The sequence below is a fragment of the Mirounga leonina genome, unplaced genomic scaffold, assembly GCF_011800145.1.
Source record: "Mirounga leonina isolate KUSES-001 unplaced genomic scaffold, KU_Mleo_1.0 Mir_174, whole genome shotgun sequence".
Classification (NCBI taxonomy): domain Eukaryota; kingdom Metazoa; phylum Chordata; class Mammalia; order Carnivora; family Phocidae; genus Mirounga; species Mirounga leonina.
The window spans coordinates 78,710,020-78,725,390 of record NW_023270451.1 but is presented as its reverse complement, the minus strand read 5'-3'; the positions used below and the strand labels follow the sequence as shown (position 1 = coordinate 78,725,390).

Sequence of the window (15,371 nt, the reverse complement as noted above, 5' to 3'; positions counted from 1 at the left end):
AGCCCAATTTTTTTTTTTTCTGAATTCTAAATTCTAAATTCTTGGTGGATTTCTTTTCTACAGGTCTGTCGCTGTCAATTTCTAGGTTCTGTCCTTTAGTTGACCTATTTCTTATTTCTGAATAAATTTCCTTTAGCATTTAGCAAGTCTTAAGTGATTCCAAGTACTTTCTTAACACTCGGAATCATCCTTATAACCAGGTTGGTCTCTTATTAGGAGAATTAGGAGAGAATTCTGAAGAATTTTGTCTTCATGTAAACATTTCTATTTATAGTAAATATTTCATCCAACTGAACATATTTTTGTTTTAGCTATTTCTGTTCTTTTGGCTACCAGTTTGCTTCCAGTAAAGGAGATAATTTCAGGGAATGTGATTCTGGGAATGTACATACTGTCAAATGCACCATAAACTCTCCTCCCACCTTTCATTTTCATTGCTGCTGGGATGGTTGTTGGGATGGTGACAGTGCATGTATTTCTCTTATAGCCATTAACCATTGTTCTGCTTAGACTTTCTATCTGCGTTAGAGTTAGTTTTGTGAAACTGTATTTTCCGAAAATGTGATCCATTTAGGCTTGGAAGTTACTTGTAGAAAATTGTACAAAATATTGTTTTAAGAAATGTACTATATTTCCCCTTGTCATTCCTTATTTAGTATATTTGTTCTCTCTGTCTTTTAGTTAGCACTCAATTTTCTATTTTTCAAAATTTGCTACCTCATTAACTTCTGCTTTTATGTTTATCTATCATCTATCTATCTATTGATCTATCATTCCTTTTTTTTTTTTAAAGATTTATTTATTTGACAGAGAGAGATAGTGAGAGAAGGAACACAAACAGGGGGAGTGGGAGAGGGAGAAGCAGGCTTCCCGCGGAGCAGGGATCCCAATGTGGGGCTCGATCCCAGGACCCTGGGATCATGACCTGAGCCGAAGGCAGACGCTTAACGACTGAGCCACCCAGGCGCCCCATCATTCCTTTTATATTTACTCTTTTCAGATGCTTTTTATTTCTTCCTGTGGATTCAAGGAACTGTTAGTGTCATTTTCTTTCAGGCTGATGACTTTAATTTTTTCTGTAAGGCAAGTCTGCTAACTATGAAATCTCTTATTTTTTGCTTATCTGGGGATGTCTTTATTTCACCTTTATTTTTAAAGGATAGCTTTGTTGGGTATAGAATTCTTGGTGACTTTTGTTTGTTTCTTGATGCACTTCACAGTATCTTCTGACCTCCATCATTTCTGGTGAAAGGTCAGGAGTCAGCCATATTGCCAGTCTCCTGCACATGACAAGTCATTTACTCCCATTTTGCATATATTGGTAAACTTGGTGGCATCCCACAAATCTCTAAATTTAGTTCATTTTTGTGTAGAGAGCATTTGCCTGGGCAGCACCGTGGGGGGATCTCCTGACACAAACCAACAGAGTTCCAAAATACATGAAGTAGAAGCTGACAGAAATGACAGAAGAAATGAACATATCAAAACTATAGTTGATGGTTTCAATACTCCACCTTCAAAAACTGATCATACCAACTAGACAGAGAACAAGTCAGGGTAAAGAGACCTGAAAAACACTATCAACCAAGCTGATCTAACTGATGTTTTAGAACACTCTACTCAACAACCACAGAATATGCATTGTTTTCAAAAACATGTAGAATGTTTTCTAGTATAGACCACATATTATGCCAAAAATAATCTCAGCATATATAAAAGGATTGAGAAAATGCAAAGTATCTTCTCTGATCAAACTATTTCGAGATAAACAACAGAAAGAAATTTGAGAAATGCCCCAATACTTGCAAATTTGACAACATACTCTTAAATGATTCATGGATTACAGAAGAAATCTCAAGGAAAATTATATTTTTAACTGAATTAAGGCAGAAATATATCCATCACAGGGAATGCAGCAGGGACTAAGGGGATATTTATAGTCTTAAATGACTCCATGAGAGAGAAAAAACAAAGGTCTGCATTATAATCTAAATTTCTACCTTCGGAAACTATAAAGAGAAGCAAAAAGTAAACAACAACAAAAAAGAATAAGGAAGGAATAATAAAGATCAAATTTGGAATCAATCAAATAGAAATCCGTGGCGCTAAAAGTTGGTTACTTAAAACCATCCACAGAATTGACGAACCAAGATGCAGGGGAGAAATCAGTCCCTGACTGTGGACTGGGCCATGCCCCAGCTTGGTAGAGACTGACCCAGGATTAGTTTTCTACCCAGACTGTTGCTCAGACCACACTGCCTTCTCGGGGCTGAGGAGTCTGGGAAGATTTGCAGTGGCTTTTGTAGTTTCCGATGAGGTTAGGTGGGGCTTCCTCACTTTTGTGACTACCCTTTTTATGCAGGCTATCGGTGCCTGTGAAGCACTGTGTATTCACTGATGGCACAGAAGTACAGAGATGTCTGTGAGGGGCTGGCAGACTCCAGGGTTAGGGGAAAATGCTCCTTCTTTATTCTAGAGACAGTTGATCCAGAGGAGAACTCTGTTTTCTCTGTGGTATTAACACCATATGAATAATGGATCAGCTGCAGTGCCTTTCCTGGGTCTTGTCGATACCAGTACATGTTGTCATAGCCCATAGTTTGAGAACAGTTCAGAGCAATCTTCTTTCCTGTCCCTGAAACACAGTGTCTTGGGGTCTGGGAGACACTAGCATCCATGAGGCCTGAGAAAAAGGAGACAAAAATTAGCAACAGAGGCCTTGATGCCGGAACCAGGTACAGAACCAGAACAAGGGAAAATGTTCCTTTCTAATTCTAGAGAAATCTGTGTCTATGACTTACCCACCTCCAGAAGGTAAAGGGCCACATAACAGAGGAGCCTGACAGCCATGGCACAGTCAGGGCCAGAAGGGTGTCTCCCAGTTCTGGGGAAGTGGGATGGGCTCTTGATGAAGTCATCGTGTGACAACACAGTCCCTGCAAACTATCTGGGCCCCACAGCCATCCTGTTGATATCCTGTATCCCTTTACCCATCAAAGGACTAATATTTTTGTTTACTTCTCTCATCCAAAGTAGGCTACATGCTTTGCTCATTTGTCTTAACTCAAGTCTCTACTCTTTTTTTGCAAAACATTAAATTGCAACCATTTTACAAGCTATGAAAGTGAGGACTGCAGAGCTTTGAAAGGCTGTAATAGGAAGATTTGACCAAATTGGGAAGGTTGGGAAAGGAAGTGGTGTTTGAGTTGAGTTCTGAAGGGTGAATTGGAATGAATTCCTCTGCAAAGCTGCAAGAGGGGTCCAGTGGACAGGGCAGCTCCATCAGATAGACACTAGAGACCACGTTGGGAGGATTACATGAGGGAACCCATTTCGGTAACGTGTGAAGGGCTTAGGGCAGGGACTGACATTTGCTGAGTTCTCAGAAAATTTGTTGTTTTTATTGTATGATAATTACACCACTTTCTCAGTCTCATTTCTCATCAATTCAGGGTTCAGATTTCACCAACTTTATCAACTTAGGCTCCTTTATATTCAGTTCGTCTTTCTCTTAACTGCACCATCAATCATGACAGAAGAGAAAATTCAGACCTGCAGTTCTTTCCATTACATGCTTTGGTAACAGCGACTAAAGTATTTTGGGTGCTGCTACAGTAAACAACCTCCAAACCAAGTGCCATCCTCTCTCCTCCCTTTTCCTCATTTCTTTTCTTTCTTTCCTTTTTTTTTATTTTATTTTATTTATTTATTTGACAGAGAGATAGAGAGCACAAGTAGGCAGAGTGGCAGGCAGAGGGAGAGGGAGAAGCAGGCTCTCCGCTGAGCAGGGAGCCGGACGTGGGGCTCGATCCCAGGACCCCAGGATCATGACCTGAGCCAAAGGCAGCCGCTTAACCGACTGAGCCACCCAGGCGCCCCTCCTCATTTCTTTTCAACAGAAAAGTCTTTAGCTTTAGTCGTGAGTCACAAAGATGAATCCCGGGATCCCTTACCCCTTCGTCCGCTCCCTTTGCCCTAGTTCACTGAGATCCACAGTTGACATTCAGTCAAATTCTTGCTGAGCTGCTGCTGACCTGGGGGGTTTGAATTTGACTATTGTGGCTCTACTATTTGAGGATCACCTTTATGTGTTTTATGTATGTCAGCTGCAGGCTCCTGCTCACTCTTGCTCTCTCCTATGTCTCAAAAGGATATAACAATTTTGACTTACCAAACCCTGAAATATTCTTATCTCATTAAAGACTTCTTTAAGACAAGGCTAATCATGAAAATTGAATGACATTTGTTCTTTCTTCTTACTTTGAAAGCTGGTCTTACCTTAATAGGTAGCATCCAGGAAGAAAAAGAAAATAATGAAATTTTACTGCCCCCTGCTGAAAAAAAAAGTGAAAAGGATGAATAGACTAAACTTAGAGATTTGAGAAGGGTCTTTTGGATGAATTTTAAAGAAATAGGAAGGGGAGAGGCCCCAAATTGGTCTAGGTGTGAGAAGATTTAAGGATGAATGATGAGCTGTTGAAAGTACCCAGCAATAACTGGGTATAAAATCTGATTCTCACAGTAGAAGGGATTAAAGAAAGAGGGAAGAACCCAAGGGGTGGGTGTTGGCTTGGGAGGAGATATGAGAGGCTCCGGTCCCACTGGGATGAAGGGGTATTTGAGGGCAGGGATAACTCTCCAGCCCTTGTTGCCAGGGCAGGAATGACTCACACATGGCCCATCTTCCTGATATAGCTGGGGAAGTGTCTGGAGCAGCTGCTGAGAATTTCTCAATGTCAACGATTAGGACACAACAATTATCAAAAATAATCATTACATATGTCTCCACACATTTGGTCCAGTAAAACACCCTCTCTCATTTTCCAATGTTCTTAGTCTTCCTATAGAATTATGCGTAACCAAACATATTTTCTTTCTTTTAAAAGGACTTGTAGGTGGGGGGTGTGGAGGACTTAAAAAAACATGTGCCAGAACTCAGAAAACATGTTATTTGGAAGAAAATCCTGAGGAACTACTTGAAAGACATATTTTTCCTTTCCTCCCTCACTTCCTTTCTTTCTTCCATCTTTCCTTTGCTAAGTCAGACATTTTACTCAGTTCTAGGGATATAAAATTGGAGGGACATTACTCTTAAACTAAAGAATATATAGTCTCGGGAAGAGTTAGTAAAGAATACGATAACTATAGTATTTGGAATGGATAAGAACTGAGTCTTTTGTCTGTGGGAGTCACAAAAGCCTTTATTTTTTAATTTTTTTTAGACTATTTATTTGAAAGAGAGAGAGAACATGAGTGAGGGGGGAGGGGCAGAGGCAGAGGGAGAAGGAGGCTCCCCACTGAGCAAGGAGCCCGATATGGGACTTGATCCCAGGACCCCGAGATCATGACCTGAGCCGAAGGCAGATGCTAAACCAACTGAGCCACCCAGGTGCCCTACAAAAGCCTTTATAGTTAAGCTAATCTCTGAGATAAGAATTAAAGTATGTGCAAGAGTAAGCCAGGTAGTGAAGAAGTAGTACCCCATTTCTAATGAGAAAGAACATTTGCAAAGTTATAGTTGTGCAACTCGGCTGGCTTGGTCTATTCAGGGAAACATAAAACATTCAGCTGCACTAGAGTCTAAAGGGCTGAAGGGAGCGTGGAAGATTTGGCTATATTTTTAGACACAGATCTGTTCATGAAGGACTTTGCATGCCATGTGAAGAATGTCAGATGCATTCCGGCTGATGGCAACATCTAAGATCGAGTAAAACAGATGAAGTAAGAGGCTAGTGGACCAGTGAGAAAGGCAGTGCATTTTTTTTCTAGGGAATGAATGTTGAGGGTCTGCCCTGAAGTAGAAGCAACAAGGAAGGGAAGGAGCAGCTGAATCAGATCAACATGTGTATTGAAAACTGTGATGTGTCCTTCGTATCTCCCTTCAGGCAAGAAGGACAGTTTCCCTATCTGCTTGGAATGCTGCTGACAAACAGCCCCCTTTGTGAATTGCCTTGGCTAAAGAGACACCTCCCTGCCCCCCCACCCTCTAGGGCATGACCTTTCTCAGGGTGACCCATGCACACTGGCATGATTGCAAGGAAAGTGGGTATAAGACCTAGTCTCCTCACCTCAACTTCAGGTGGTTCTAAGGGCCATTGTGGATTCAGGGCTCCCTGTGGCTCAGCTAGTGCTTTTGTTAAGGCTGTAGGACATCCCAACTTCTTCCTCAGCCTATCCTTCTTTCTTTCCCTTCTACCCACGTTTGCCGAAAATGATACTTTCTAGTAACCCACTGAACGCTAATCTCCCCTGCAAAATCGGCTACCTAGAAAACCAAACCTATGACAATATGGAATATGGAAGTAATAAATTTGTTTTTCTTCTTTTATTTAAATTCAATTAGCCAACATATAGTATATCGTTAGTTTCAGATGGAGAGTTCAATAATTCATCGGTTGCATACAACACCAAGTGCTCATCACATCACGTGCCCTCTTTAATGCCCATCACCCAGTTACCCCATCCCCCCACCCACCTCTCCTCCAGCAACCCTCAGTTTGTTTCCTAGAGTTAAGAGTCTCTCATGGTTTGTCTCCCTCTCTGATTATTTCCCATTCAGTTTTCCCTCCTTTCCCCTATGACCCTCTGTGATGTTTCTTATATTCCACATATGAATGAAACCATGTGATAATTGTCTTTCTCTGATTGACTTATTCTGCTCAGCATAATACCCTCTAGTTCCATCCACGTCAATGTAAATGGTAAGTATTCATCCTTTCTGATGGTTGAGTAATATTCCATTGTCTATATGAACCACATCTTCTTTATCCATTCATATGTCGATGGACAGCTTGGCTCTTTCCATATTTTGGCCCTTGTGGACATTGCTGTTATTAACATTGGGGTGCAAGTGCCCCTTCAGATCACTACCTTTGTATCTTAGAGGTAATAGATTTGCAAACGGACTTAGCATGAGGGCTTATGGAAAGAAGAATCTAAAATGATAGTTTCAATCACTAAGAAGAAATACAGTGTATGGGCCAGAATGGGTGCATGCAGGGTTAGGGGGATGATAAATTCAGCAATAAATCACTTGAGTTTGAAGTGTGGAGCATCCAGCTGGAAGTGTCCAGAAGACAGGTGAGTCTACCACTTTGGAACTTATGAAAGAAATTGTTGTGATCGTGGATAGGAAGGTTAAGGAAGAATATTTATACTAAGGAAAAAAGAAGGCAGAAGGAAAGTCCTAGAAAAATCTACTAGAAATGTCCAGCAAATAATTAAAGAGAACAGTTAATAGCTTCTGAGAGAAGAATGATTATTACAGATGAGACTTTGGTGAAGTGTGCATAAAAAGTAGGGGGGAAAAGTCTAGAAAACTGACTTTTTAAAGGGAAAGATGAGCTAGAACTCATACAGGAGATTAAAAAAAAGTGACATTCTTTTCAGATCAGAACAGGTAGAAAATGAAATAAGTTACATTCTTTGGGTGAACTGTCACCGCGTCGTGGATTCTTTTGTTGAAATAATTAAGGTTCATGGGGTACAAAGACAAAGCATATAAGAAAAGTCTTCAGTTTGATTCTTAGGCAGGTTTTACATCAGGCTATGGCAGCCCTTGATTGAGTATTTTTGTGCCTGGAGTTCACTGGCTCCCAGGAGGGTCCTCTCTGCGGGGGAATGGGGGGCTTATTCCAATGCCTTGAGAGAAAGGGGAATCTCCAAGCTCTGAGCTTTGGCTCCATACTGGGGAGCAGGCAATGTTTTTTTGGAAGGCAGTACATCCAGATAATGACACAGTCTCTCTGCTCCTGCAGGTTAAGATTATTCTCAAAAGAGATCCGAGTGTGGGGCAGTAGATGAAAGATAACTTTTATAGATCACAGTCTCTAGTACTGGACAAACTTCACCTTCTGAGTCAGATTTAAATACTAATTAAATTTACTTAGGATGAAGTTTTAGAAAACAAGGTAGTCAGTTTGTTCCTGGTAGAAAGGCACCCCTCTACAGAGCTGAACAGTACCTGGTGCTTAGAGGAACCAGGACTGAGAAGAGGACAGCCAGATAAAGGGACTGTCAGTAGGAACAGAATGGAGTGGAGCACATTACAAAGTGGGCGGAGACAGAGGCAAAAGAACCATGAAAAACCACATTGTGTCGGAGCTACTAAGAAATGCTCTTATTGAAAACCAGGTGGTATTGCCAAATGTCAGGTTCATTCTCCTAGAAGGACACTACTGAGCTAGCCCCACTAGAACAGAGAAAGAGGGTCAGTCGGCAGGAGAGATGGGTTCAGTCCAGCCTGTGGCTTCAGTCACCACATGGCCTGGGGCACATTGACCCTACGTGGCCCTAAGCTCAGACTGAGACTCACACAGCGTAGAACTACTCAGACCACTAAGGATGCCCATGTCCCACATGGAGGAAGCCTTCTGTGCCCGTCTGAGCAAATGTTACTGTCTTTCTGTATGGAGAGCAGGTGGCCAACAAGCACTGTGCAAATCACTGCTGGCACAGAAGTAGAGAGCTGTCTGGTTGGGGATGGCAGGCTCTAGGGACAGGGAGAAATTCGCCAGCCCCTTTCGAGAGGCCCTGTACCCACTGGAGACCTCTCCTTCATTAACATCACTGATGTAGGAGTAGTAGATCAGCCGTAGCCCCAGTCCTGGGTCTTGTCGATACCAGTACATAGAGTTATGACCCTTAGTCTGAGAACACTCCAGTAAAATGTTCTTTCCTGTCTTTATAATCCTATTCCTTGGGGTCTGGGTAATGCCAGCATCCGTGGAGCCTATGGGGAAACAAGACAGAAACTGGAGACAGAACCTAGGAAGTGTCCTCTTGCCACAGGCTCAAGGGAGAAGCTTCAGCCAGGACCTGGAAAATTTAAGGCAGGGCTTCCCCATGTTTCCCAAACTCACCTGTTCTCAAGAGGCAAAAGGCCACACAGCAGAGGAGCAAGAAGCCCATGGTAGGGAGAGGCAGGATAGAGGCGTTTCCAACTCTCAGGGTTGGGCAAACAGGACATGGAAATAGGAAATGGGAAATATTCCGTCAGTGATGTTGTCCCTCCCAGCTTACCAAGCCTCCGAGAAAGATACACCCACAGCCCTCTCCCCACAGGACGTAACCTTCACTACCTCTTTACTCAGGCAGGCAGAGCCTTGGTTTACTTACTATGCGTCCTACCAAAGGTGCAGAGACTCTCCAACTCCCTTATCTCCTCTTCCTGGTTCTTCTCTGCCACCCACTGGACAATAGTCTCTCTTCCTCTTCTCTTGCCTTAGCTATTACAGTTGCTCAAGGCCACAACCTCGTCCCAGCTGAATAAGCTGTGGAGTAAATTCAGAATGCTTTCAAATAAAGGGGAACCAGCCCCCCTGGAAGGTTGTGACTCTGTAACATTTCTCTTTTTTCTGCATTTATTCATTTTTTTTTTCTAACTCAGGTCTAGGTAAGCTATTTCAATCTATTCACCATCAAGTTTGAGGGTTTTGTTTTGTTTTGTCTTTTCCTAGGGGACCAGCACTACTGACTTTGTTCCAAATTTCCACTGTTCTTTAACGGACACTGCTTCTCTGGGCAATGTTTACTGGGCACAGATCTTTACTGAAAATACCGTCTAAGTTTCTCTTAATGTGGGTATGTGTTTCAATGAAATACTTAATATCTTCCCTCCTATTTTGAAGGAACTGGAACTTGTTCGCTAAAGAGGTAATTTTAGCATAACATAAATTGTTGCTGATTCTAGGAGGAAAAGTCTTCAATATTTCAAAGCAACAAAGGACAAATACAGCACAGCTGCAAAGATCGTGTGAAACACTGATGTCCTAAGTCTGTCCTCTTTGCCCTCTAGGTCTGTGGTCCTGACTCTTCCTCATCCATGAATATCCCATAGCTTCCTGCACTAATCAATCCAGCCGCACATCTCATTGGGAAAGTCTTCTTTTTCATAATTTTTCTTTTGATTAGGAAAATTTCCAGCATATATAAAGTAGATGTAATAATGTAATGATCCTCGATGTCCCCACATTACCTGGCTTCAATAATTACCAACTCATGGCCTCTCTTGTTCATTCCCCACTATTTCTCTCTCTCTCTGTCATGTTATTTTGCTTTGTTTTGGCACTTTTTACAACCCGTACACCTTCTATATGAGTTTCCAGTGTAACTCTCCCTTCTCTCTCTTTCTGGACAGAATTGTTCATTAATCCTACAAGTAGAAACTTGGACTTTTTTTCTCCAGTAAATTGCTTATCTGGGGCTCGATTAATACAAACAGGATAATTATAAGGAAGCTTGTCATCTGAGTTTGTCCTTAATTTGCAGTTCTTAAGGTAAACATGCTGTTTTGCTGCCCCCTGCTGTAGGCAGTGACTGGAGGAGAGAGATTTGGGAGGTGAAGATAAACTATTATCAGGGGTCGCATCTGTCAAGGTCCTGTGGAGTCCTACAGTAGAAGTCTCTAGATGCAAGGCGAGGACAGGAGAAGCATACATCATCCTGGGAGCAGAATCTATGCCAGGGGAGGAGTGAGCCACCATGATTCGAGGAAGGAACAGAGGAGACACATAATTGGATGGGCATAGAATTGAAAAAGACACTCCAATCTCTGGACAACCCAGAGGGTCCTTGATGGCTTGGACCAATATTCTCCCTCCTCTGGAATGGCTCGTACAGCTCTCAGATCTTTTTTTTTTCTTTTTTAATTTAATTTTATTTAAATTCAATTGATTAACATATAGTGCATCATTAGTTTCAGAGGAGAGTTTAGTGATTCATCAGTTGCATGTAACTCACTGCTCATTACATCGCGTGCCATCCTTAATGCCCATCACCCAGTTACCCCATTCCCCCCACCCGCCTCCCCTCTAGCAACCCTCAGTTTGTTTCCTAGAGAGTCTCTTATAGTTTGTCTCCCTCTCTGATTTTGTCTTATTTTATTTTCCCCAAATCTTATTTACAACCTACTTCTCTGACCCATCCCCCACCACAGGCAGAGCACAGACTGCCCAGTCTCCCCCCAAACCCTGCTTTTCTTTTTTCTTTTATTAAAATATAATGTATTATTTGTTTCAGGGGTACAGGTCTGTGATTCATCAGTCTTACACAATTCACAGTGCTCACCATAGCTCGTACCCTCCCTAATGTCCACCACCTAGCCACCCCATTCCTCCCACCCCCCTCCACTCCAGCAACCCTCAGTTTGTTTTCTGAGATTAAGAGTCTCTTATTGTTTGTCTTCCTCTATGGTTTCATTTTGTTTCATTTTTCCCTCCCATCCCCTATGATCCTCTGTCTTGTTTCTCAAATTCCTCATATCAGTGAGATCATATGATACTTGTCTTTCTCTGATTGACATATTTCGCTTAGCATAATACCCTCTAGTTCCACCCACATTGTTGCAAATGGCAAGATTTCATTTTCATTTTTTGATGGCTGCATAATATTCCATTGTGTATATATACCACATCTTCTTTATCCATTCATCTGTTGATGGACACCTAGGCTCTTTCCATAGTTTGGCTATTGTAGACATTGCTGCTATAAACATTGGGGTGCAGGTGCCCCTTTGGATCGCTACATTTGTATCTTTGCGGTAAATACCCAGTAGTGCAATTGCTGGGTCATATGGTAGCTCTATTTTCAACTTTTTGAGGAACATCCATACTGTTTTTCAGAGTGGCTGCACCAGCTTGCATTCCCACCAACAGTGTAGGAGGGTTCCCCTTTCTCTGCGTCCCTGCCAACATCTGTCGTTTCCTGACTTGTTAATTTTATCCATTCTGACTGGTGTGAGGTGGTATCTCATTGAGGTTTTGATTTGGATTTCCCTGATGCCGAGCGATGTTGAGCACTTTTTCATGTGTCTGTTGGCCATTTGGATGTCTTCTTTGGAAAAACGTCTGTTCATGTCTTCTGCCCATTTCTTGATTGGATTCTTTGTTCTTTGGGTGTTGAGTTTGATAAGTTCTTTATAGATTTTGGATACTAGCCCTTTATCTGATATGTCATTTGCAAATATCTTCTCCCATTCTGTCGGTTGTCTTTTGGTTTTGTTGACTGTTTCTTTTGCTCTGCAAAAGCCTTTTATCTTGATGAAGTCCCAATAGTTCATTTTTGCCCTTGCTTCCCTTGCCTTTGGCGATGTTTCTAGGAAGGATTTGCTGCACCTGAGGTCAGAGAGGTTGCTGCCTGTGTTCTCCTCAAGGATTTTGATGGATTCCTGTCTCACATTGAGGTCTTTCATCCATTTTGAGTCTCTTTTTGTGTGTGGTGTAAGGAAATCCAAACCCTGATTTTCACCCTGTGCTCTGTGTTCATGGATATGATCCTGGCGACACTGAAGGCTCTCCTCTCATTTGTGAATCACTGATCTGTATAATACGTATCTTTAGGCACCAAAGATTTTACTACCGGTTAGTGCTTTCTGTGTCGTAAGAAAAACTCACAAAGATGTCTTCCTGTTTTATTCTGTAAGATTTGTAATTACAGCTTTTATACTTAGGTCTATGACCCATCTCAAATTGACTTTTGTTTATGGTATGAGTTATTAGTAAATTATGTTTCTTCTCACATGATCATCCAGTTGTTCCAACATTATTTGTTGAGAAAACTGCTATCTTAATGCATTGAAATTTCCAATCCATAAACATGCTAAATCTTTCCACTTTTAGTATTTTCTTTAATTTCCCTTTGTGATGTTTTGTAGTTTTTCATTGAACATCTTTTGCTGAATTTATTCCTGCTATCGATACTATTGCATATGGTATCGTCTCCTGAAGTTTATTTTTCAGTTGTTTGCAGCTAATATAAAAACACTTGATTTTTTTGTACTGACCATGCATCTTGTCTTACTAACTTCACTAATTATTTCTAGTTGTTGTTCATTGATTCCTTAGTGTTTTTAATAGAAACAACCATGTAATCTGAAAAGTCATGATTTTATGTCTTCCTTTACAATATTTAGGATTTTTCCTTTTTTCTTTTTCTTTTATTTTTTTGGTTAAGACCTCCAATCTCATGTTGAAGAAAAGTGGTGACAGAAAACATTGTGCCTTATTCCCAACCATAGGAGGAAAGGGTTCAATATTAACCATTGAACAGGATGTTTGTTATGCATTCTTTGTTGATAGCCTCCAGCAGGTTGAGAAACCTCTCCTTTACCAGTTTGATAAGAGTACTCATTTTGAACAAGTACTGGATTTTGTCACAAGTTTTCTCAGCACCTATTAATATGGTCAAATGATTATTCTTTATTATTCAGCTAGTAATTCTGCAATAAACCCACTTGGTCATGATGTATTTATATGATGTATTTATATATGGATATACACATATGCACACACATGCCTATGAATACACATTTGGATTTGCTTTGTTAAAATGTTGAAAAGGATTTTTTTCATCTATGGTCATAAAAATATTGTTCTGTCATATCTTTGTCAGAGTTTGGTGTCAGGTTTTTGCTAGCTTCACATAATGAGTTGTGAGTAGTGCCTCTTATTTTAAAAAAAAGTGATGTGATAAACACTGGGTATTATATGCAACTGTTAAATTATTGAACACGATATCAGAAACTAATGATGTACTATATGTTGGCTAATTGAATTTAAAGAAAAAAACTTTCTGTAAAGTTGGCATTATTTTTTTCCTTAAATGTTTGATAGAGTTCACCAGGAAAGGAATCTGGGTCTGGAGTTTTCTTGGAGAGAATGTTTTTGATAAGTAATTCAATTTCTTCACATTTCTAATTTCACCTTGAAACAGTTTGGTAAACTTGTTTTTCAAATAATTTCATCTACTTGTAGAATTTATTGGCATATACTTATTTATGATATTCTATTATTTTAATGTCTGTTGTATTTATAGAGATATTCTTTTTCATAATTGAGATGGTAATTTGTGTCTTTCCCCATTTTGTCTTGACTGCAATGGGTTAATCACTTCTGTCAACTGATCAAATTATGAACACATTTTCCTCTAAATCCTTGAACATATTTTTAGTAATCACTTAAAATTCCTTGTCTGAAATTCCCAGCATCTATGTTATTTCAGAGTTGGTTTCCATTGCCCATTTCCCTGCTACATATGGGTGATATTTATTTGCCCATTCTCTCCATGTCTAATACTTTTTCACTGAGTGATTGAAATTGTGGATGTTACATTGTTGAGAGTCTAGGTTTCCCTCCCTCCCTCGCTCCCTCTCTCTCTCTTTCTTTTTTTCTTTCTTTCTTCCTTCCTTTCTGCTTTATTTATAGAGTGCTGTAATAGTTAACTTACAGATCCTTTGGAGGCTTTTTGAACTCTGTTGGGGCAGTTGTAGAGTGACTCTTATTCTAGGACTTAGAAGTATGACCCCCCCGTGGGGTGCCAAGTGTATTCCAAGGGGCTTCAGCAAGGTCTCTCCGCTCTGGCTGGTCAGGATTCTTATGTCCCCCAGGACTGTGTGGCTTCCAGAATCTCCATTCCTGCTCTCCGTCAGGCTTCATGGAGGCTCTGAATGCATCTGCTGTTCCAGTGTTTGACCCCTTTGCCATATTGGGAGCAAACCTCCCTGCTGCATTGAGGCCACTTGCTCTGTTGGGGTTCCATGTTCTTGTGCTACAGTTTAGAAGCAGTTCCAAGGCAGAGACCTGGGACAAACATGAAGCCCCCTTTCTTCTTCCCTCTTCTCTGTGATGACAACCTCTATTGTCTGCTGTCTAATGTCTGAGAGCCGTTGCCTTAAAAACTTCTATCAAGCTTTACGGTGGCTGATAGATGTGGGCAAATACACTAATAACTATCCATTTGACTTGAAGCCAAATTCCTGGTTTTTTTTTTTTAAGATTTTATTTATTTATTTGAGAGAGAGTGAGAGAGAGCACAAGCGGGGTGAGGGGCAGATGGAGAAGCAGACTCTCTGCTGAGCAGGGAGCCTGACACAGGGCTCGATCCCAGGACTGCAGGATCATGACCTGAGCCGAAGGCAGATGCTTAACCATCTAAGCCACCCAGGCACCCCCAAATTCCTGTTATTCATTATATAATTATGATGATGTTTATTGCACTTTAACGGTTCTGATCCTCATTATCAAGCTGACACTATTATGAGTAGTTTATAAGAGTAACCTTCTGACAGGGCTCTTAGTCAAACTGGATAACATAATTCATTTTGTTTTAAAGATTTTATTTATTATTTGACAGAGAGAGAGATAGCAAGAGCAGGAGCACAAGCAGGGGGAGTGGGAGAGGGAGAAGCAGGCTTCCTGTTGAGCAGGGAGCCCGATGCGGGGCTCGATCCCAGAACCCTGGGATCATGACCTGAGCCGAAGGCAGATGCTTAACCACTGAGCCACCCAGGCGCCCCGAAAAATCATAGATTATTTAACGTTGTTATGTCTTTGAAATTTATCTAAAGGGCATCATTTTGTTCATATTTTTTTCTG

At 41.0% G+C, this 15,371-nt stretch overlaps 2 gene segments (V, D, J or C); both read right to left on the bottom strand.

Annotated features, from left to right (window-relative positions):
* Window positions 1-15,371, bottom strand: part of LOC118020578 — a 103,021-nt gene that overhangs the window by 53,120 nt on the left and 34,530 nt on the right.
* Window positions 2,201-9,031, bottom strand: LOC118021183. The segment is given in 2 exon segments: window positions 2,201-2,683; window positions 8,862-9,031. Coding segments are annotated over 2 exon segments (369 nt in total).